Here is a 23,044-nt window from a genome sequence, read left to right as displayed (position 1 = left end):
GCATAAGCAAGTACGAACAAATTCTGAAAAGTTAAAGCACAAAACAAGTTACAGCTAATAAGGGACATAAAAGGTAATAAGAGGCTCTTCAAATACATTTACAGCAAGAGAAAGATGAAAGTGTAGGCTTCTACTTAGTGGGGAAGGAGACCAAGTAAGAGATGACATTTGGAAGACTAAGGTTTTTAATGTCTATTCTGCTTCAGTCTTCACTAAAAAAAGAAGAGTAGTAACCAGATACTCACTACAATTAATATTAACAACAAGAAGGGAAGAATGCAAGTCAAAATAGGGAAAGATTGGGTTAAAGAATATTTGTATAAGTTAGATGTATTAAATTCAACAGGGCCAAAAGAAATACATCTTAGGGTACTTAAGGAACTAGCTGAAGCCATCTTGGAACTGTTAGCAATTATTATCTGAGAACTCAAGGAGGATGAGTGAGGTCCCAAAGGACTGGAGAAAGGCAAGGAGAGTACTTATCTTTAAAAAAAGGGAACAAAGAGGATGCGGGGAATTATAGACCAGACAGCCTAACTTCAGTACCTGGAAAGATACTGGGACAAATCATTAAATAATTTGTAAGCACTTAGGGGATAAGAGGGTCATAAAGAACAGACAGCATGAATCTGTCAAGAACAAATCATGCCAAACCAACCTAATTTCCTTCTTTCACAGGATTACTGGCCTTAGGGTGACCAGATGATAACTCCAAAATATCAGGACCACCATATGGGGAATGCCTTTTCAATTGTTACACTCACCTGGCACGTCTGGGTCTTCGGCGGCACTCCAGCGGCGGGTCCTTCAGTCGCTGACGGTCCTTGGCGGCATTTCGGTGGCGGGTAATAAATCTTGCCACCGAAGAAAGAAGTACCCGCCGCCGGAGTGCCGCCAAAGACCTGGACGTGCCGGGTGAGTGTAACAATTGAAAAGTCACTCCCCCCTGCCTGTCACCGCCGCCTAAGCAAAAAAAGGGCCGCTGCGCCCGAAACAAAATATCAGGAGAAATGGCGTCCCGACCATACTTTGGTCGGTACATGGGACAAACTGTTCAATGTCTGGTCACCCTAATTGGACTAGTGAATTGGGGGAACCAGCAGATGTGATGTGTCTTGATTTTAATAAGGCTTTTGACACTGTCACCACAACATTCTCATAAGCAAACTCAGGAAATGTAGTCTATATGAAATTTCTTTAGGGTGAGAGCATAACTGGTTGAAAGACTATACTAAAGCTGGGAGGGCATATCTTTAGGGGTCCTGCAGGCCTGAGTCTGGTACTATTCAAAATTAGAAGAATAGAATATTAGAAGGATTAGAATTCAAAACCAACCTTGAAAAAATTAGAGAATTGGACTGAAATCAAGATGAAATTCAATAAAGACAAGTGCAAAGTACCACACTTAGGAAGTAAAAAAAAAACCAAATAATGAACTGTGACAAAGTTCCAACTCTATCTTGGTGGGTCCTGCGCTTATTGACGGATTTTCTTGCCTCAGAGATTCACCATGTGGGTTGGGGAACAGCCCAGAGACCTTCCCCTCTGGAAGAACCTACAGTCCAGGTCAATTGGGAGGTTTGGGGGGAACCCGGGCCCGCCCTCTACTCCGGGTTCCAGCCTAGGGCCCTGTGGACTGCAGCTGTCTATAGTGCCTCCTGTAACAGCTGCATGACAGCTATAACTCCCTGGGCTACTTCCCCATGGCCTCCTCCAAACACCTTCCTTATTCTCACCACAGGACCTTCCTCCTGGTGTCTGATAACGCTTGTGCTCCTCAGTCCTCCAGCAGCACACCCTCTCACTCTCAGCTCCTTGCGCCTCTTGCTCCCAGCTCCTCACATTCCCACCACAAACTGAAGTGAGCTCCTTTTAAAACCCAGGTGCCCTGATTAGCCTGCTTTAATTGATTCTAGCAGCTTCTTCTTAATTGGCTCCAGGTGTCCTAATTAGCCTGCCTGCCTTAACTGGTTCTAGCAGGTTCCTGATTTCTCTAGTTCAGCCCCTGTTCTGATCACTCAGGGAACAGAAAATTAGTCATCCAGTGACCAGTATATTTGCCCTCTACCAGACTCCTGTACCCCACTGGTCTGGGTCTGTCACAGAACACAAAATGGGAAATAACTAGCTAGGTGGTAGTTCTGCTGAAAAGTATCTGGAAATTATAGTGGATCACAAATTGAAAATCAACAATGGCTGCAGTTGCAAAAAAAAGCTTATATCATTCTGGGGTGTATTAACAGGAGTGCTGTATGTAAGACATAGTAAGTAATTGTCCCGCTCTACTCGGCATTGGTTAGGCCTGAGATAGAGTAGTATCCAGTTCTGGGCGCCACACTTTAGAAAAGATGTTTATAATTGAAGAGACCAGAGGAGAGCAACAACTGGGTGATGGGGTAACAAAATGGCAGATGAAATTCAATTTTGATAAATGCAAAGTAATGCACATTGGAAAACATAATCCCAACTATACATATAAAATCATGGGGTCTAAATTAGCTGTTACCACGAGAGAGAGAGATATCTTGGCATCATTGTGGATAGTTCTCTGAAAACATCCACTCAACATGTAGCAGCAGTCAAAAAAGCTAAGAGAATGTTGGCAATAATTTAGAAAGGGATAAATAAGATGACAAAAATATCATATTGCCTCTATATAAATCCATGGTATGCCCACATCTTGAATACTGCATGCAGATATGGTCACCCCATCTCAAAAAAGATATATTGGAATTGGAAAAGGTTCAGAAAAGGGCAACAAAATTGATTAGGGGCATGGAACAGCTTCCGTATGAGGAGAGATTAATAAGAGTCATCTCTTTTCCAAGCTGAAAAGTCTGAATAAGGGGGGATATGATACAGGTCTATAAAATCATGACTGGTGTGGAGAAAGTAAATAAGGAAGTGTTATTTACTCCCTCTCATAACACAAGAGCTAGGGGTCACCAAATGAAATTAATAGGCAGCAGGAAGTATTCGAACAAAAGGAAGTATTTCTTCACACAACACAGTCAACCTGTGGAACTCTTTGCCAGAGGATGTTGTGAAGGCCAAGACTATAACAGGGTCCAAAAAAGAACTAGATAAGTTCATTGATGATAAGTCCATCAATGGCTATTAGCCATGATTGGCAGGGATGGTGTCTCAAGCCTCTGTTTGCCAGAAGCTGGGAATAGGTAACAGGGGATGGATTACTTGTTCTGTTCATTCCCTCTGGGGTACCTGGCATTGGCCACTGTTGGAAGACAGGTTACTGGGCTAGATGGACCTTTGGTCTGAGCCAGTATGGCCGTTCTTATGTTCTAACAATAATGATAAGAACGGCCGTACCGGGTCAGACCAAAGGTCCATCTAGCCCAGTATCCTATCTACTGACAGTGGCCAATGCCAGGTGCCCCAGAGGGAGTGGACCAACAGGCAATGATCAAGTGATCTCTCTCCTGCCATCCATCTCCATCCTCTGACAGACAGAGGCTAAGGACACCATTCCTTACCCATCCTGGCTAATAGCCATTAATGGACTTAACCACCATGAATTTATCCAGTTCTCTTTTAAACGCCGTTATAGTCCTAGCCTAGGATAAAATGTTTAGAAATTCTGACCTATGAGGAAAGGTTTAACAAAACTGGGTAGGTTTAAGTCTAGCGAAAAGACAACCGGGGGGGGGAGGGCATGATAAACCGTCTTCAAATACGTTAATGGCTGTTATAAAGAGGATGGTGTTAGTTCTCCATGTCCACTGAAGGTGAGACAAGATACAGTGGCTTAATCTGCAGAAAGGGAGATTTAGGTTACATATTAGGAAAAACTACAAGGGTAGTTAAATTAAGAAGAGGTTACCAAGTGAAGTTGTAAATCCCCATCACTGGATGTTTTCAAAATCAGCTTGGACAAACATCTGTCAGGGATGGTCTAGCTTTACCTGGTCCTGCCTTAGTGCAGGTGGCTGGACTTAACGACCTCTCGGGGTCCTTTCCAGCACTACATATTTATGATTCCATAATCAACAGCTACCTTCAAAGTTTTGTTCACAATTATCATTCTTGCGTATCTCCGCTAGAAAAGATTCTGCAGGGCAAATTATGCTCGGTGCACAACCCCATAGCCTTGATAGATGTGATTAACTAGAAATCTGCCTGGCTCCAGGTGATAAAGCGCTGTCTATACTGGCGCTTTTTAGCACTAAAACTTTTGTCTCACAGGGGTGTGTTTTTCACACTCCTGAACAACTAAAGTTTTAGCGCTGAAAGTGGCAGTGTAGACACAGGCTTATAATTGTCACTGAAGTCAACTGATATGGCTTAATACAGAGGGAGAATATGTGCTGAATAAGAATGATGTGAGTGATTTTTACAGTCACTTCTCAAGTTCAGAACTTTATTTTAAAGAGATACCAGGATTTTAAAAATCAAAGATGTGTATCATTGTTACAAGAACACCCGGGGTCAAAACTGTTCCAAGAACAGAAATGTCAGATTATAAAGCCATAAAGATTATACATCTTCACAGCCTGGCGTAGTATTTGAAACGGCTTATAATTTTTCAAATGGACTAGATTTCAAGTTCACGGTGTACCTAAATGTGACAGTTTAGCAGTAAATGACTTAACTGGTTAGATTTGCCTCAGGAGGCAGACAGTTCAGTTAGTCCATAGCTCAGTATTAGCATTAAGCAGTCAGTAACTTCCAAAAGCTGTTCAAAAATTCTTAAATGCAAAAGCCTTTAATTCATTTTAATTCATTCCTACAGTTCAAAACAAAAAATATAGACATAGCAACTGGACAAAAAAGAACCTGCAACTTACATTCCTCTTTCACCTGAAGCTGGAGTAGATTTGAGTGTAATCTGCCTCTGCTGTTCCGGAACCTATTAGACATAAGTGTTTCTGTACATTATATGATTCCATAGCCAAACATTAAGCCAGCAGGCTCTATAAAATAATCCAAAAATGCAATTCTGATTACTGCTTCAGTAGACAGATCTCCTTAATTACAATTGTTTCAACTATGGATTTGGCAGAATACCAGGTGAAGTTCCATGCTTACTCTCAAATATTCTGAGCTTGCTGAAGCAAGTCAAGTATTTTCTGGGATACCCATGATAATGCAGTTTTTTCAGTCAGCCCAAAAGAGTACTGATTAATTCTGTTCTATTGGAAAGAATCATATTTAATGTTGGACCAGGATGCAAGCTCAAAGTGTTAGCACCATAGTCCTGTGATATTGTATGTGCATATAAGACTGCAGACAGAATCAATGAGAGGAGCACTGTTCGAATGCTCCTCTGGTGAAACCTAGTCAGTAAAACAATTATATGCTTTTGTTAGCAAGGGAAAGTTTGAATCCCACCAGAACGAATTTTTTGTTATTAACGTCTAATGCACCGAAGAGCTGTTTCCCTTCCTTCCAAGGCCAACTGGCTTTGGGACACTGGAGGTGGTATTTACTGTTTTGGGTTTCCAGCCACATTATTCTGGGTATTAAAAAGACTGGAAGCACCATTGGAAGAGGTTGTGTCTGTTGAATTTCCACCTGCTATCAGAGATATGGTATTAGGGAAGGGGCACCACACAGGAACTATTCTAATTCACAACTGCTCCGTTACTGTGAACTCAAACCCCACACATTGTTAGACACAAACCATTCTGTTTCACTACATATGCTAATACAGCTAACAAAAGCTTCACATATCTTGTACCTTACCTTATTAGTAGACTCTGGAGGCTCATCTCGCTGTTCATGGTGCCTCTCTTGTTGCTCTCTTAGCTCTCTCTCCAGGCGGCAAATGCGACCTTCATACTGTGATTTGAGTGCACTCATCCGCACCTCCAACTCAGTCTTTTGCTCTTCTAATGCACTACTCTTTTGTTTCCACTCGTCATTTTCTTTTGTCAGCTGTTCTTTCGTACCTAATCAAGTAACAAAGCATTCCGTTTTTTCACTGTAAAACTGCCTACCAAATATTTGTGCACTGAAAGTCTGTTTGCTTTTATAAGTTAATGAAGTTCTTTAAGCAGAGACCTATGTGTACTAACACATTGTAAGTGATAAAACTATCTCTTAGTGATAGCTTGTGTGATTTTTTTTGAAAACATAGTTAGCAATTGTAAATTTGAAATATCAAAGGACTGTATGTTTTCTCCAACCCTCAGAAAGCAGGCACTAGTAATGTCATTCCTTCCTGATTAACACTGAACTTGCGGAAAGAAAGGAATGTCCTTTGTGCGGGTAACTTATGTGGGATAAATACCTGGGTGATAAGCAAGGACAATATCCTCTGACTCATCTGAAATAACTCTCAGATTAGTTATTGGCCTCTTAACTGATACCAAGTCAAACATTTTTACAGATTCCAACACTGCATAACTAACTGTATATAGCTGAAAAACACGCCCAATGAACAGCTACATTCAAAGTTTAATTTTAGAAACTTACAGTTTACATCATAGTTAATTTCTGGCTGAAGTTTACCCAAGAAGACCACATTTTTCTCCAGGGTTTCAGCCCAGAAAGTTTCTCCATAAAACCAATGAAAAAAATGGAAAACCCTTAAGACAGAGTAGGGTAACTTACCAGCTAACTGTGCAATTTTCTGCTTGGCAGCCAGCAAGGTCTTCCTAGTCTTCTCCTCCTTCTCAGTTATCTGTTGCCTGAGCTGTTCTTCCTGTGTTGTTCTCTCTTGCAAATCTTGATGAAGACGAGAAAGTTCTGACTGTAGCTGAGATATCTGTTCCTGAAGACTTCTGGCTTCACTTTCTTTCTCTGCTATAGTCTGCAGAAAAGAAAAAAAAGAGATAATTTAGCTACCAGCTATAATAAGATACCTTAAAACTAGGTGGTGAGTGCGTCAGACACAAAACACAGCCAATGAGCTGAGGTACTAACTAATCATTTTAGTTAAGATAGTAAAAGTTCTCAGTGGTATAATATTCCAGCTCCTCCAACACAGAGAGAGAGAGAGAGAGAGAGAGAGAGAGAACACACATACTTCACAGGGTACAGTGAAAATTTGTTTGTAAAGTGCTTTTAAAACATATGTAGAAACTAACAATATTGCTCTCTTCTTACCTTCTGTAAATTTTCAATCTGATTCTCCAGGGCTTTTGTCTTTACCTCAGCCTGGCTGAGAGACTCTTTCAGTTCTTGTATTTCCTGGACAGAAGCTTGCTGTTCTTGTTCTTCTGCATAAGACTGTGTTGATGTCTCAGCAACCACCTGAAACATTGCAAATTGGTCAGGTCTGGGTTGTGGGTTTTTTGTTTTGTTTTTTAAAAGGGAGCCATCAGATGTGTATAAAAGTGATAGCTTTCTACAACACTACCAGATGGGCACTGATCATCAGAAATGGTCTAAGCAGGATACAGGCCTGGTCCACACTAACCCCCCATTTCGAACTAAGGTACGCAAATTCAGCTACGTTAATAACATAGCTGAATTCGAAGTACCTTAGTTTGAACTTACCACGGGTCCAGAAGCGGCAGGCAGGCTCTCCCGTCGATGCCGCGAACTCCTCTCGCCGAGCTGGAGTACCGGCGTTGACGGCGAGCACTTCCGGGATCGATTTATCGCGTCTACAGAAGACGCGATAAATCGATCCCAGAAGATCGATTGCTTACCGCCGGACCCAGAGGTAAGTGTAGACCTACCCACAGAAAGGAATTATGATGCTCTCTTAAGAGCTGTTTCATACATCACACATTCAAACAACATACAGCATATTATTCTTTGGACATTTCAAAGTTAAAGCCAGAATTTCATAAGCAAGTTTCTGTATCAGAAGTAATGTTAGGCACGTTTTTAGTTTTTAAAACTAATTCAGATATTATAAACAGTAATACATATGAAGACTCTGCTGAAAATGTACTGTTCAATTTCTTAAATAATCAGAATTTACATCTACCTTGTCATATTGTGCTTTCAGCTCTTCATACTGAGTCTTGTATCGTCGTCCAATTTTCTTGACCTGTGTTATAGTTTTGACTTTTTCTTGTATGTCAGCCACTTTATTCTCTAACTCCTTCTGAAGAGTGTCCTTTTCAGTTCTTATTTTAGATAGCTCATCTCTGAGGGTCTGGACCAGATTCTGGCTTGTAGTCAGAGATGCATTAGATCTAAATACCAAAATTGGATGAAGAGATGCATGAGATCTTGCCAAGAGATAAACAAAGTCAATACATTTTGATATTGCTATATTTTTGTACTGTCATAGTCACCATGAGTGAATATATATTCAAAGTAAAGTACTCATATTGAATCAAATTATAAAAGTTAAATTTGGAGTCATTTGGCTACTTATTTTAAATGTCCTGTTTCCAAATAAATTAACACTTCACTTTTTATAACTAGAAGTATAAAAAGGAGTTAAATTGCTGAACAAACACCAAAGGCTTAACGCTTATATAGGGACATTTAGGAGTTTCATTTTAAATATTACATAGTAAAACAGACTTTTAGTATGCAGAACTTTCCACAAGTTTCCTTATACCGTACCTTGCTATTTCTGCTTTAAGCCTGCCGGTTTCTTCACTCATCTGTTGTATGCGTTTGGTATTTGCCTCCTTCTCTGAAAGGAGTTTCCGATATTCTTCAAGATCAGTGTCTTTCTGTTGGCTCAGTAAATGCTGAAAGATATTTGTAATCTGAATAGTCTTGATTCTTGCAAAAAGAAAACATATTAGAATTCTACAGAATCTATACATGTTGGTGATTGTTGCTTTTGTGCTCTGTCAATGATGGTTTAGAACTGCACTCTAAGTTAGACATGTGATATTGTATAAAAAAAAGATGACCATGTTTACACTAAGGTATCACCACTAATGTATCACCACTGTTGCACAATTGTGATAAATCTCAAACAAAATATACCTTGTAATTTATCATTGGAAAAGTGGTAAGCTGTTGAACAATGTTATCCTGTTTATATGCGTGTAGTATCATTGCATACGAAGTTATGAATCTTTGCTATGTGTTTGTATCTCAAACATGTTGTGTTCCTGGGTAACACACACAAGACAGATTTAAATCAAGACCAGTCAGCTATGGTTGATGGACCATTAAGGAGAATCAACTCTTCCAGTGGACCCCTTCCAACTATGCCTCAGAGAGCATGTAGACAATTGATGCCTCATGAATCGGCAAGGACACGTAGAACATGTGATTCATGACTCATGTTTGAGACTAACTTTCCATGCACATGGACAGAATATAAATGTAGACTGTGACATTATCCTTTTGCCTCTTTCTTGCTCCTCATCTCTGGACTATGATTTCTATAACAAAGGGAAGCTTTAAACAATGGACTGAGGATTCCCAATCATTTGGATGACCCAGAGAGACTTATTACAAACTGGCTGATTTAACATCACTGCTATTATCCTGATCTACAAACTCTGAAATCAACTGTAACGTATATGATTCATTTTAATCTTTTAATCACTCTTCTTTTCCAAATTAATAAATCTTTAGTTACTAAAGATTGGCTGAAGCATGTTTTTTGGGTGAGATCATGAAGTATATTTTGATCTGTGGGTAAGTGGCTGGTTCTTTGGAACAGGAAAAATCTAATATATGTTATTTCTGGTTTTAATAATCATTTATCACAGATAAATGATTTGTCTGGGCAATGCATGAGGGCCTGACGGGGACTGTCTGTGGCTCCATAATAACTAGTATGGTAATTTGGAAGCACACATTTTTACCGGTTTGGTGAAGACTTAGGATAGACTACACCACCAGCCTGGGGTATATGCCCTGTATTCTGGCAATCTGACCTGAGATTGGTGCTCTTAGCTGTGTCCCATATCAGGCAGAGTGACAAGGCAAACTCATGGTATCCTAACAAATTCAAGCTTTATAAATACATATTAATTGGTGATGTTTCACAAATCAAATTCATTTCAGTCTTCCACCACTTTTTCAGGAAATGGGGTTGATCTACGAACATTTGAGTTCTTTTATTTGGATTTCCTCTGTGAAAAGACGCACTCACCTGGGTCCGGGCTTTCCAACGTTTGACATCCTCTTCCAACAGCTTCTTTTCTGCCTGAAGCATTCCACTTTTTTCACTTAGCTCAGCATTAGACTCTTGTAAAGGTAGGATGTCTGCCTCTAGCTTACGCACCTGGGAAATCATCAGGTATTAAAATATACCCCCATCTCACTGGGGGAGCAGCGGGGATGTTGGTCAGACTGGCAGAGTGATGTACAGCCCAGAAGGAGAGATGGGAGAGCGCATGCCTGAGAATGCCATGGCTAGGTCCCTCCTCCTCCTCGGGTTCTCCGCCTCCCACTGGCCAGTCAGGGGAGAAGTGGGAAAGCTGATTGATGGTGGAGCACAAAGGCCAATTTAAACCCCTTTCCATGCTTTCAGGGGTGTCTCCACTGGCTAGCGCAGATAAAGGCTAAAAGGTGCAGCACTCCCAGAAGTAAATGACACTTAAGATTTCACTGGTGGACCTTGTGCCTGTAAAAGAGGAGGCCTGAAGCCTTCACAAGTTGAGGTCCCCCTTAATATCCTCTACTCATCTTGTGTGTGTATGGGGGGAAGTGGGTGGGGAAGAGGAGGAGAAGATTCAGAAGTGAGCTGAGTTCTAGGGGTAGACTGAGGAGGGTCAACCCTGAGTTACTGGTTATATGATGGGAGTGGGAGGCCTGTAAATCACAATGGACACCATTAAATTCCTGGTGTGTGAGATAGCACTCATGCCCAGTGTTATATGTGGCTTAAGTTAATAAAATTACGGCCCACCACTTCAGTCCATCCCTTTATCTTCCTTTTATTTTAATGAGAATCCTGATCAAAGCGTATTGTTAACCAAGAGTATCTACAAAAAGAACAGGAGTACTTGTGGCACCTTAGAGACTAACAAATTCATTTGAGAATGGAACATATAGTAAGGAGATAGATACAACTCCCACCTTTTCATGTTCTCTGTATGTGTATATATATCTCCTTACTATATGTTCCATTCTATGCATCCGATGAAGTGGGCTGTAGCCCACAAAATCTTATGCTCAAATAAATGGGTTAGTCTCTAAGGTGCTACAAGTACTCCTGTTCTTTTTGCGGATACAGACTAACACGGCTGCTACTCTGAAACAAGAGTATCTACTGATTTTTCTACTTTATTTAAAGCTGCCTGAAACTTTTTGCACAGAAAACAGGGCCTTGTCCTCAGACATCTTAATTATATTGAAAATCCTCTCAGTTGTGTCTGAAGTGATTGTCCCCCACTTTATAATCAAGTTTTAAGCATACAGTTACTGCAATTAGTGATATTTTATATGTCTAACAAACCCAGATGATGATTCATTCAAGTTCTCCTTCAAATACCGAGTGTCTGAGAACTCTGTGCATAAGTCTCATCACTAACCTTTGCCTGCATTTGTTGTAGTTCTTGTTCTAGCCTCTCTTTCTCTTCTCTCAGCATCTTGTTGGTTTCTATCAACACATTCATGGTTTCCGTCTTTTTCATTAGTTCTTCATGCTGAGCAATTGTTTTTGCTGTTATCTGTTAGGTCAAAGAAAATCATCCAAACTGGTTTAGCTTTCTTTAGACATAAACATTCAAACAACATTCACTGGCATTCCATTTTAGAAAACTATCACTGTGTACATAAACTCATGTAAACACTTTAAAAAGAGTTAAATGAAGAAATTAATATATGGTTTAAAAACCTTGAAAATAGCAGGCTTCCCCATTTGATTCTCTGTACCATTTCTCCAAACATTTCTTTTGACTGCTTCCTAAATATCTATTCTGCACAACTATACATGTTAAAACAAGTTCTCGAAGCATAATTGCTATCCTGCTTTTGAGAGCAAGTTCATCGGGCTAGGAGCAAAGTTAGTGCAACTGGACAAATATCAATCCCAATCCAAATACAATGGACTCTTGCACAATTCTTAGCTTTTAGCTTATGTTTCCGCCGCAGATGAGAGACATGCTTCCCAACTCAGGTAGACACATGCTAGCTCAAACAGAGCTCTAAAAATACTGCTCTAAATAGCAGCATAGCTGAGGATAGCACAGATGGGTGGCTCAGGCTAGCTGCCTAAGTACATACTCAGGGGGTCTGGCTGGCTTCAGACTCTGACTGGTAGCCTGAGCCGCCTCCTGTGCTATCATCGGCTACGCTGCTATTTTTAGCGAGCTAGCTTGAGCTAAGCTAGTACTTCTGTCTATCCAAGCTCAGAAACACACTCCCAGCTGCAGCATAGATGTATGCAGTTGAAGTAGGAAAAGACTTGAATAAGGAGGAAGACATTTCAGCCAGTTTGTTGAAAGTGTAACCAACAGTTCATGTACACACCTGCACCTTTTCTCTCTCTGCGTTCAGACTATCGTGCAACTCCTGGAGCTCCCTTTCCAGGTGATCCACCCTTTGACGATAACGCAAGCTCTCCACCTGGGCCACCTCAAACCTTGTTTCCGCAATCTCCTTCTCTCGGCGTATAAATCTATAAGAAAAGGGGTCATTTGAACTCAAGCGTAAAAAGGAATTTTAAATCTAGACACCCATATCAGAATGACGCCTGCTGCTAAAAGAAAATAAAAATGGCAGTTGACTGAAGAGACTCAAAAGCAAATCCTAATATCTACCAATAAATAAAGGAAACAAGAACACTTGATCCTACTGTGGAATGTTCTTGCCACCAACATTTACCAGGAGATACCAAGCCCTTCAGACAAGTCTCTGCTTACATCTTTTACATATGATACTTGGGACCATTCAGCAGTTGCAATTCCACCTATCTCAGCTACTACTGAAGCAGGGCAAAAGGCTGTCACCATAGCTAATATCAGTTAAAAATTAATCCACTTTAATTTTGAAATTTTTTGTGTTTTCCAAAAAAGAAAATGAAGGTGAACTAACCAGTTCAGCAACTGAAATTACTCACGACTAAGGAAAATAGTTTAGGATTAAATTTACCTGAGAATTTCTAAGATTTGTTCTTGTGATTTGCCTTCTTCATTGAGAGAAACATTCAATGCACTTGGCATGGATTCCTTCACAGAGGTCACCATCTTGTCACTTAGATTTTCCAGTTGCTCATGTAATAATCGGTTTTGTTTTTCTAAGTCGTCACAGCGAGACCCAAGCTTTGAAGCTTCATCCTACGACAGAAATATTTTTCTGTTTGGTCATGATGAATTTTAATTTGCATGGGTCTGAACACTACAGATATCTATACACTTCAGAAAAGTCACTGAAGCCAGAAAAATCTTACCTTTAACATTCTCTCCCGCTCCTCCCATGAGGCTTTACACTCCAGAAGTGTAGATTCAGCTTTCTGAGTAGCTTCCTCTAACTGCTGCCTTATTGCTGAATTCTTAGCAACTTGACTTTTAGCAGCCTGCAAGGCCTCAACATCAGCTGCATGAAGCATCAATTCCCGTTCATACTTATTTTGAGCTTCTGAAGCTATCTTTGCCTGTGAGAAGCAGTGTACTTTGTTATTTCTTCAAGTATATCACATACCCTCCATAGCTCGTTCAAAAGTTACATGAATACAAAAAGGGAAATTTCCCAATATTAGACTTGTCTTCTCTTGTATATCAATCCTGATAAACAAAATAAGCCACTAATAATAAAATCTAAGCCACCTCTTCAAAGTGTCCCTATCCCTTAACCCATGTGATTCTCAAAAGCCTGAGAAAACAGATATGCAGATTTGAATATATCCCTAAATATTAACGCTCTGGCAGCCAGCTGGATGAAATCCACTTTTTATATGCCCTATTACCAGCCCTCTTCCTTTAAATTCTGCATTGAGAGGGATAGGAGCTTGTTCAAGTATTTCTGCTGATTGCAACTATGGAGAGAAATAAATACAAAAAGGGGGGAAAGGACCAGCAAAAGATTGATTAAATCTTATTATCTGACACATGAAAATCCCTGGCAATTAAACACTCAATCTACATAAGCTACACAATGGAGTTTTCTGAAAGAGTTATTGGAATTCTCAGATGCAGAAAAATAAGTGTGACTAGGATTCACTGTAAAAACCAGCAGTTACTTGACATCAAACTTATCTTCTCAGAGTACTGGCAAAAATGTTTTGCTACAGTTATTGCTGCTAGCATGCACTTTAAGTAATTGTCAAAATTGGGTTTGGAAATAAATTTTCCCCTAATATATACTGGCGAGAACTTTAGTTTTCACCTTCTTCTGGAGAGTTAAGTAAGAATCCATTAAGATCAGTTAAGTACATCCCACAATCAGTGTTCCCTCTAATTTTTTACGTCCATTTGTGGAATGAATTTTGTTATGTGCACCAATATGGAGGTGATGTTTGACACATCACCTTCATATTGGTGCATATAACAAAATTCATGTGGTGGCGGTGGGGCTGAGGGGTTTGGAGTGTGAGAGGGGGCTAAGGGCTGGGGCAAAGGGTTAGGGTGGGGGGGATGAGGGCTCTGGCTGGGGGGTGCGGGCTCTGGGGTGGGGCTGGATATGAGGGGTTGGGAGGCTCAGGGCTGGGGCAGAGGGTTGGGGTGTGGGCTTTGGGGTGGGGACGGGGATGAGGGGTTTGGGGTACAGGCTGCCCCAGGGCTGCGGTGGGAAGAGAGGACTCTCCCAGACCTCTTGTGCCGCGGAAGTTCGGGGCTGGGGAAGAGGCACCTCTTCGCGGCTGCGGCAGCTCCAGCAGGGCTGGGCCACGCCAAGGGAGGGGCGCCTCTCCCTGCCGCGGCAGGTTGATACTGGGGCCTTATACAAGTGCAGGATTTTATATTCAAAGTCTATTTAATTAACACTCTAGTTATTTAAAATTTAGATTACATCAAGGCAATAACGCACCAGGAAATACAGTCTAGGAAACAATCATGTCATAGGAATGGACGAACTGCTCCTGTATTACTCTTCTATTTCCACTAATTTCTCTGACCAACTGCACTGAAAGTTAAACTTGTCCTTGGCTCCAGACAGAGACAAAACTATCAAACAAACAATCTGCATCTGGCCATTTATAGCTAAAACCAAAACTTACTTGTTCCTGACAGTCACGCCTGGCTTGCTGTTCATTATTTATTGCTGTGCTTGCTCTTTGAAGAGCTTCCTGGACTTCAGATTGCACATTAGAGAGACTCTTCTTCAGTTCAGATAGCTATAGGAAGGAAATAAAATTGAATATGACAATGTAATTTATTAAGTACTATAACACAGTGTTTAAAAGAAGGAACATGAAGAGGTACAAGATATGAATAATTTAGAGCCAAAGGAGGAATTTTAAATGGTTATAATCTGGTGAGATTTAGATTTTGGTTTATTAATGTAATAGAGCCATTTTTGTGAGAATTCAGGTCTTCTGAACTCCCTTTTCAGAGATAGTTAACTATGCTTTCCCAGCTGAGTTCCCATCAGTGATGCTGGTTGCACAGCAGTCTTGTTAATTTCAACTCCAAGAGGAAGGAAATCAGCCATTTTCCAAATATAAAACGGAAAATTAAAGGGCCTGGATGCCCTAATTTTGGCACACATACAAAACACCGCAGCTTGGTTTTGCTAGTGTGCCAACGCTATTTCCTTCAAGCACTGATTAAAGTATAAGATAAGAGAAACAGTGAAGGACTGAGTGGATAAGAGTTTAATATATGTATTCATATATTTTAATATAGCATCCTTTTAATTGAGTTACACTCCTGTAAAACCTTTTGTGAAAGGTACAACAAATTAGCATTGAAGACTGCATTGCTTTCCTTTTCTGCATAGAAGTTAAAATGAAAACTACAATTAAAGACTAACTGCAAACATATTCTTGTAGACACAAGGAAGGTGAACATTCAGCACTCTATACCTGTTGCTCCATGTTCTCTATAGCTTTACGTTTCTCATCCTGAAGTTCTTGCTTTTCCTTCTCTGCCTCCATCAACTTCTTTTCTAGCTGGGCTTGATACTCAGAAGAATCCTTCAAACGGGCTTCAACAGTTGCACGAACTTCCTCGGTCACCTTTACAAAAAAAAAAAAATAATGACAAAAGGTCAAGCTGTCAGTAAAAATTTAGATCCACACACACTACAAGGTACATGAGATCTGCTTGTGTTCCATACTTTCCTTATAAAGATTTACATTTTATGTTTCACATTTATGCAATACTCATTTTAAGCCAAAAAATGGATTCTCAATCTCAGATAGCCAAATGTCATGGGGACATTGGAAAGTATAGCTAATGGTATTTTTGAATAACTCGGGATATTTTCAACATCCCACTGGGGGCATTTTTGAAGAGCAGTTTCAGATAAGGGAGATGTCATGCTAGGAGTCTACTACAGGCCACCTAACCAAGTGGAAGAGGTGGATGAGGCTTTTTTTAAGCAACTAACAAAATCATCCAAAGCCCAAGATTTGGTGGTGATGGGGGACTTCAACTATCCGGATATATGTTGGGAAAATAACACAGCGAGGCACAGACTATCCAACAAATTCTTGGACTGCATTGCAGACAACTTTTTATTTCAGAAGGTTGAAAAAGCTACTAGGGGGGGAAGCTGTTCTAGACTTGATTTTAACAAATAGGGAGGAACTCGTTGAGAATTTGAAAGCAGAAGGCAGCCTGGGTGAAAATGATCATGAAATCATAGAGTTTGCAATTCTAAGGAAGGGTAGAAGGGAGAACAGCAAAATAGAGACAATGGATTTCAGGAAGGCAGATTTTGGTAAGCTCAGAGAGCTGATAGGTAAGGTCCCATGGGAATCAAGACTGAGGGGAAAAACAACTGAGGAGAGTTGGCAGTTTTTCAAAGGGACACTATTAAGGGCCCAAAAGCAAGCTATTCCGCTGGTTAGGAAAGATAGAAAATGTGGCAAAAGACCACCTTGGCTTAACCACGAGATCTTGCATGATCTAAAAAATAAAAAGGAGTCATATAAAAAATGGAAACTAGGACAGATTACAAAGGATGAAAATAGGCAAACAACACAGGAATGCAGGGGCAAGATTAGAAAGGCAAAGGCACAAAATGAGCTCAAACTAGCTACGGGAATAAAGGGAAACAAGAAGACTTTTTATCAATACATTAGAAGCAAGAGGAAGACCAAAGACAGGGTAGGCCCACTGCTTAGTGAAGAGGGAGAAACAGTAACAGGAAACTTGGAAATGGCAGAGATGCTTAATGACTTCTTTGTTTCGGGTCTTCACCGAGAAGTCTGAAGGAATGCCTAACATAGTGAATGCTAATGGGAAGGGGGTAGGTTTAGCAGATAAAATAAAAAAAGAACAAGTTAAAAATCACTTAGAAAAGTTAGATGCCTGCAAGTCACCAGGGCCTGATGAAATGCATCCTAGAATACTCAAGGAGCTAATAGAGGAGGTATCTGAGCCTCTAGCTATTATCTTTGGAAAATCATGGGAGACGGGAGAGATTCCAGAAGACTGGAAAAGGGCAAATATAGTGCCCATCTATAAAAAGGGAAATAAAAACAACCCAGGAAACTACACACCAGTTAGTTTAACTTCTGTGCCAGGGAAGATAATGGAGCAAGTAATTAAGGAAATCATCTGCAAACACTTGGAAGGTGGTAAGGTGATAGGGAACAGCCAGCATGGATTTGTGAAGAACAAATCATGTCAAACCAATCTGATAGCTTTCTTTGATAAGATAACGAGCCTTGTGGATAAGGGTGAAGCTGTGGATGTGGTATACCTAGACTTTAGTAAGGCATTTGATACGGTCTTGCATGATATTCTTATCGATAAACTAGGCAAATACAATTTAGATGGGGCTACTATAAGGTGGGTGCATAACTGGCTGGATAACCGTACTCAGAGAGTTGTTGTTAATGGTTCCCAATCCTGCTGGAAAGGCATAACGAGTGGGGTACCGCAGGGGTCTGTTTTGGGACCGGCTCTGTTCAATATCTTCATCAACGACTTAGATATTGGCATAGAAAGTACGCTTATTAAGTTTGCAGATGATACCAAACTGGGAGGGATTGCAACTGCTTTGGAGGACAGAGTCATAATTCAAAATGATCTGGACAAATTGGAGAAATGGTCTGAGTTAAACAGGATGAAGTTTAACAAAGACAAATGCAAAGTGCTCCACTTAGGAAGAAAAAATCAGTTTCACACATACAGAATGGGAAGAGACTGTCTAGGAAGGAGTACGGCAGAAAGGGATCTAGGGGTTATAGTGGACCACAAGCTAAATATGAGTCAACAGTGTGATGCTGTTGCAAAAAAAGCAAACATGATTCTGGGATGTATTAACAGGTGTGTTGTGAGCAAGACACGAGAAGTCATTCTTCCGCTCTACTCTGCTCTGGTTAGGCCTCAGCTGGAGTATTGTGTCCAGTTCTGGGCACCGCATTTTAAAAAAGATGTGGAGAAATTGGAAAGGGTCCAGAGAAGAGCAACAAGAATGATTAAAGGTCTTGAGAACATGACCTATGAAGGAAGGCTGAAAGAATTGGGTTTGTTTAGTTTGGAAAAGAGAAGACTGAGAGGGGACATGATAGCAGTTTTCAGGTATTTAAAAGGGTGTCATAAGGAGGAGGGAGAAAACTTGTTCACCTTAGCCTCTAAGGATAGAACAAGAAGCAATGGGTTTAAACTGCAGCAAGGGAGGTTTAGGTTGGACATTAGGAAAAAGTTCCTAACTGTCAAGGTGGTTAAACACTGGAATAAATTGCCTAGGGAGGTTGTGGAATCTCCATCTCTGGAGATATTTAAGAGTAGGTTAGATAAATGTCTATCAGGGATAGTCTAGACAGTATTTGGTCCTGCCATGCGGGCAGGGGACTGGACTCGATGACCTCTCGAGGTCCCTTCCAGTCCTAGAATCTATGAATAACTAGGTTGGGATATATATCAGCTGAAATATCTTATTACATATTAAAGTTTGTACAATGTATAAAACTCATGCCTCAATGAAATGTTTGCAATAACTATTGGAGGGGAAGAGGACTGGATGCTGGATACAGAGCAACATGTACTTGATCTGTTGGATGCCACAATTTTAGTAAAAATGATACATTTTGTCTGGTGATCAAAGTTCTATTTGGGTATTCTCTACTTTGACAAATCAAGAATCTAAAAGACATACTGACAACTTATAACATTGGGCTGCATTTGCAGTTTAGGCAGTGATGTTTCTTACAAATAGGATGTGGATATTTGCCTTCACGCTTGAAGTGTGCCTAGAAAGTATTCTTTCGCATATTTGAAAAGTTTACTCCGTTAGGATAAAAGTGATTCTATAGAATGTCTGACAGAAATTAGATCTGATTCATATGCGATGCCTACATTTCCAAAGGTCCTGTGAGGGCTGAGGCCACTTTCTTGAACTTAAAAAGAAGAACAGGAGTACTTGTGGCACCTTAGAGACTAACAAATTTATTAGAGCATAAGCTTTCGTGGACTGCAGCCCACTTCTTCGGATGCATATATGCTCTAATAAATTTGTTAGTCTCGAAGGTGCCACAAATACTCCTGTTCTTCTTTTTGCGGATACAGACTAACACGGCTGCTACTCTGAAACCTTTCTTGAACTTGGAGACAGTCAGGCAAGGAGTCAGCCTTTCCTCAAATTTACAGTTCAGTTATATTAACAGGGGTAGGCAACCTGCGGCACATGAGCTGATTTTCAGTGGCACTCACACTCCCTGGGTCCTGGCCACTGGTCCGGGGAGCTCTGCATTTTAATTTAATTTTAAATGAAGCTTCTTAAAACATTTAAAAAAACCTTATTTACTTTACATACAATAATAGTTTAGTTATATATTATAGACTTACAGAAAGGGACCTTCTAAAAACGTTAAAATGTATTACTGGCACGCAAAACCTTAAATTAGAGTGAATAAATGAAGACTCGGCACACCACTTCTGAAAGGTTGCCGACCCTTGTATTAGCATATGGGCATTAAAGTATGCAGGAAGCCTGAATGTGCAGTTTGCTTGAAAGTCTATTGACAGTAAGTACTGAAAAGAAATGGTATAATTTCACAAGACTAACAGGCACTGCAAAATACTTGCTTCTGATTGTGACATCCCATGAAACACAGGCTGCAGAACTCCTCATAAGTCGGCGTACTAATACAGTGAAAAATATGACCAAGATGTACACTGTTATATTTAGCAAGTAATGTTAATGGCTAAATACATATTGACACTTACCTGTTTTTCTTTATTAAGGGATTCTTCTAGACTAAGAACCATAGCTCTGTACTGTTCCACATTACTAGTAGTAGTCTTCAGTCTTTCCTTCAGGTCATTAACTTGTTCCTCAGCTTGTCTTAGTCGACTAACAAGATCATCCACATCCTCATTTGCACTAGACTGTCCTAAGATATAAAAATGCATAAATTTAATAAACTAGAACTCAGTCTTTAAGATGTAAATTATGTCCAAGTTATACCTTCTGAAGATAAGATAAGCAGTGGCATTGCTTTGTGATTTTCACAGGAAGCAACTTAATTTCATTAGATATTACCCTGGCTGTACATATTAATTTTTGTAGTGCTGCAAGGGAGAAGTGAGATGAGACAGTACACACGAGGGTAGTCTGGTAAGACTAGCCTTATAATTAGAGCCCTGTGATTTTCGCAAATATGAAGTCACATAAAATAAAATGAAAAACGTATACAAAACAGAATAAAGCAACTGTGCCCTCCTGCCCCAATACCTCACCCTGCAGGGGTGCACCTGCCCCACAGGGCTGGGCCCAGTTCCCTGCATTGTGACCTGGTGCATGGGGTCGCAGTGCTGCCAGGCTTGGCCCAGCCATCTCTCTATCATGACGTGATGCGGTCTCCAGGCCAAATCTGAGTGAGTGGTGTTGCAACCAAAATTTGCAGTACTATTTGCTCAAATTTGGCCCAACTGCCCTCCTACTGTCATGATGGCCAGGTAAAACTTGAGTGGTGTTGTAACCCTGTCCACCAGGTCACAATGCCTGGAACGGGAAGCTGGACTCAGCCTCATGGGGCAAAAACCACTGCTGCAGCAGAGCAAATGTTGGGTGGGCTCACCCTGAAACCCCACAAGGCCTCCCACCTCCCATGGGACATGAGAACCTTCTCAGCCTCTTACCGCCCCATGGAAGGATCCTCTGCTACTCCTGCTGGGATGGATAAAACAAAGTAACACAAAATTTCCCAAAACTAAATGAAAAACTATAAAAAGTTTTAACAAATGTCATGGGTCTCTACTTATAATCTTACTATCTCTGTAAATGTTTCTTTTTAAAAGATAAAGTGCCCTTTCATATTTGGAGGAAAATGTACACATTAAATTTGAATATTTTTTAAAAACGTAGAATTTTTGGGATATTATAGGAATAAAAAAGTTTTTTTTTTTTTAAAGTAAGAAGTTTCAAGGTTCATAAATTTCTTAAAAACCCAGTCAAACCAAATTATTTTCCAATGATTAGAAGTTTTCCTTTAAGGCTCAGAACAAACATGAGAAATTTCAAGCCAAAAGGATTTTTTTTTTAGAAAATCCTAAGCACTAAAAAAAAAGTAATAGCTCATGAGCTAAGTCCTTTCTCATCTGTAACTATTGCTAAAATAAGAATATATAGATCTAAATGTTGCACAGTGGAACAAATTAAAATAAATTCATAACCAAAACATCATAAAATCCTGTATCTTAAACACACAACTAAAGCATACATGAAAACAGGACTTTTAAAAAAGTTAGTTGCTATCTGTTGAAAGTATACATCACAAAATCTGCCGCTTTTAAAGATATAAGGTAAAACACTGGCCCTAGTGAAGTCAATGGAAGTTCTGCCATGAACTTCTGCGGAACCAGGATTTCACCCACAATCTTACATTGCAATTATGACATAAAATGCAAGTTCAGAAATTTCCACCCATTACCCTAAGCAATTAATTAGGATGGTGAGGATGAGGAATTAGAAGATCAGATGTATTTAAAAAATAGCATTTCACATAAAGGTAAGCTTTCAAGTCTACGTAGGAGACCTATTGATTTGTCCTGTTTTTAAGTATGGTCCATCTGAATTCTTTTAGATCTCACATTGGTCAAACTGTATCTGAACATGTTGGAGTAATCAGAATGAGGTTTTCTGATTTCAGAGACTGTGTGTAAATCTAGGAATACAACACTGGACATAAATCAGTCTAGTCTCCTCCTTCATCAGGCAGCTTTCAAACTGGTAAATGTTTCAATAAGTCACTGTTTCACTTTACCTTTCCCAGGAGCCTGCTGCGATGTCTGGGAGGCTAACTGAGCTTCAGTATTATTCAGCTGCTGTTTCAATGTGGCAATCTCTTTTTGGGCATTCTTCAGCAGTTCCTTTGTGTTAAGGTGACGGTTCATTTCAGTCTCAAGTTGTCTCTTAGTATCCAACAGATGAACCTGTAAAGGCAATGTTCTTGAGTCTGCAATACCTGACACATTGCATAAAAATCCAACATAATTAATACAAGACAAAAATATAATGATTAAGCAGATCTTGTAAGCTGGTAAGCAATTTCATTTATTTTTCTCTTAAACATCAATTAGAAAAAATTGCTTACAAGTACTCACATCTTGGTTTTTGGTAAGCACGTGCCTTTGTTCCACCTCATTCTCTAGTTTCTTCTTTAGTTGAGATATCTCACGCTCTAGTTTCTCTACCTGGTTGTTGAGTCTTTGTTTAGTCTCTGTCTCGGACCTCTCCAATATCACCTGATAAAAGCACAAAATGCAATTGCTACCATGTGGAACAATTCAGACAAGTAAATAAATCCTAATCACTTAGTAGGAGTTAACTCCACACCATTCCCGTTACCGTCACCCCCCACAAAAAATTACTCACCACACAGTATGCTGTATCAAGTATCAAGATGTTACAACTAACACAGCAGAACTTGTTACCACCATGAAAAATGAATTTTTACTGCCTGCCAAATTTTTCTCTAGTAAAATTTCTTGTAACTACACAAATCAAACGGCATGTATTTTAAAAAAGATGTGTCATTAAAGAAGCATTCAGTCATCATTAATGAAGAATTTGTTAAGAATGTTATCTTAAGCAATTATTTATGAACGAAGTATTAAACACATCACAGCGTAACAGGAAAACAAAATTA

The 23,044-nt window shown here is 39.9% G+C and overlaps 1 protein-coding gene across 2 annotated transcripts in view; it reads right to left on the bottom strand.

Annotated features, from left to right (window-relative positions):
* TPR (translocated promoter region, nuclear basket protein) overlaps positions 1-23,044 on the bottom strand; it is an 82,662-nt gene that overhangs the window by 26,231 nt on the left and 33,387 nt on the right. For both annotated transcript variants that reach the window (XM_005290696.3, XM_024103779.3), the window contains exons 20-35: positions 22,500-22,640; positions 22,160-22,328; positions 20,121-20,287; positions 15,803-15,955; positions 14,996-15,112; positions 13,232-13,435; positions 12,934-13,118; positions 12,313-12,460; positions 11,373-11,510; positions 9,989-10,120; positions 8,491-8,621; positions 7,901-8,111; positions 7,069-7,215; positions 6,574-6,772; positions 5,704-5,909; positions 4,806-4,867 (exon numbers count right to left, since the gene is read on the bottom strand). In XM_005290696.3, the coding sequence (XP_005290753.2) occupies positions 4,806-4,867; positions 5,704-5,909; positions 6,574-6,772; positions 7,069-7,215; positions 7,901-8,111; positions 8,491-8,621; positions 9,989-10,120; positions 11,373-11,510; positions 12,313-12,460; positions 12,934-13,118; positions 13,232-13,435; positions 14,996-15,112; positions 15,803-15,955; positions 20,121-20,287; positions 22,160-22,328; positions 22,500-22,640 (2,510 nt within the window). The remainder of the gene's footprint in view (positions 1-4,805; positions 4,868-5,703; positions 5,910-6,573; positions 6,773-7,068; positions 7,216-7,900; positions 8,112-8,490; positions 8,622-9,988; positions 10,121-11,372; positions 11,511-12,312; positions 12,461-12,933; positions 13,119-13,231; positions 13,436-14,995; positions 15,113-15,802; positions 15,956-20,120; positions 20,288-22,159; positions 22,329-22,499; positions 22,641-23,044) is intronic.

This window comes from Chrysemys picta, chromosome 8 (genome assembly GCF_011386835.1).
Source record: "Chrysemys picta bellii isolate R12L10 chromosome 8, ASM1138683v2, whole genome shotgun sequence".
NCBI lineage: Eukaryota > Metazoa > Chordata > Testudines > Emydidae > Chrysemys > Chrysemys picta.
Note: the sequence above shows the minus strand (reverse complement) of the source record. Positions and strands in the feature narration are given on the sequence as shown.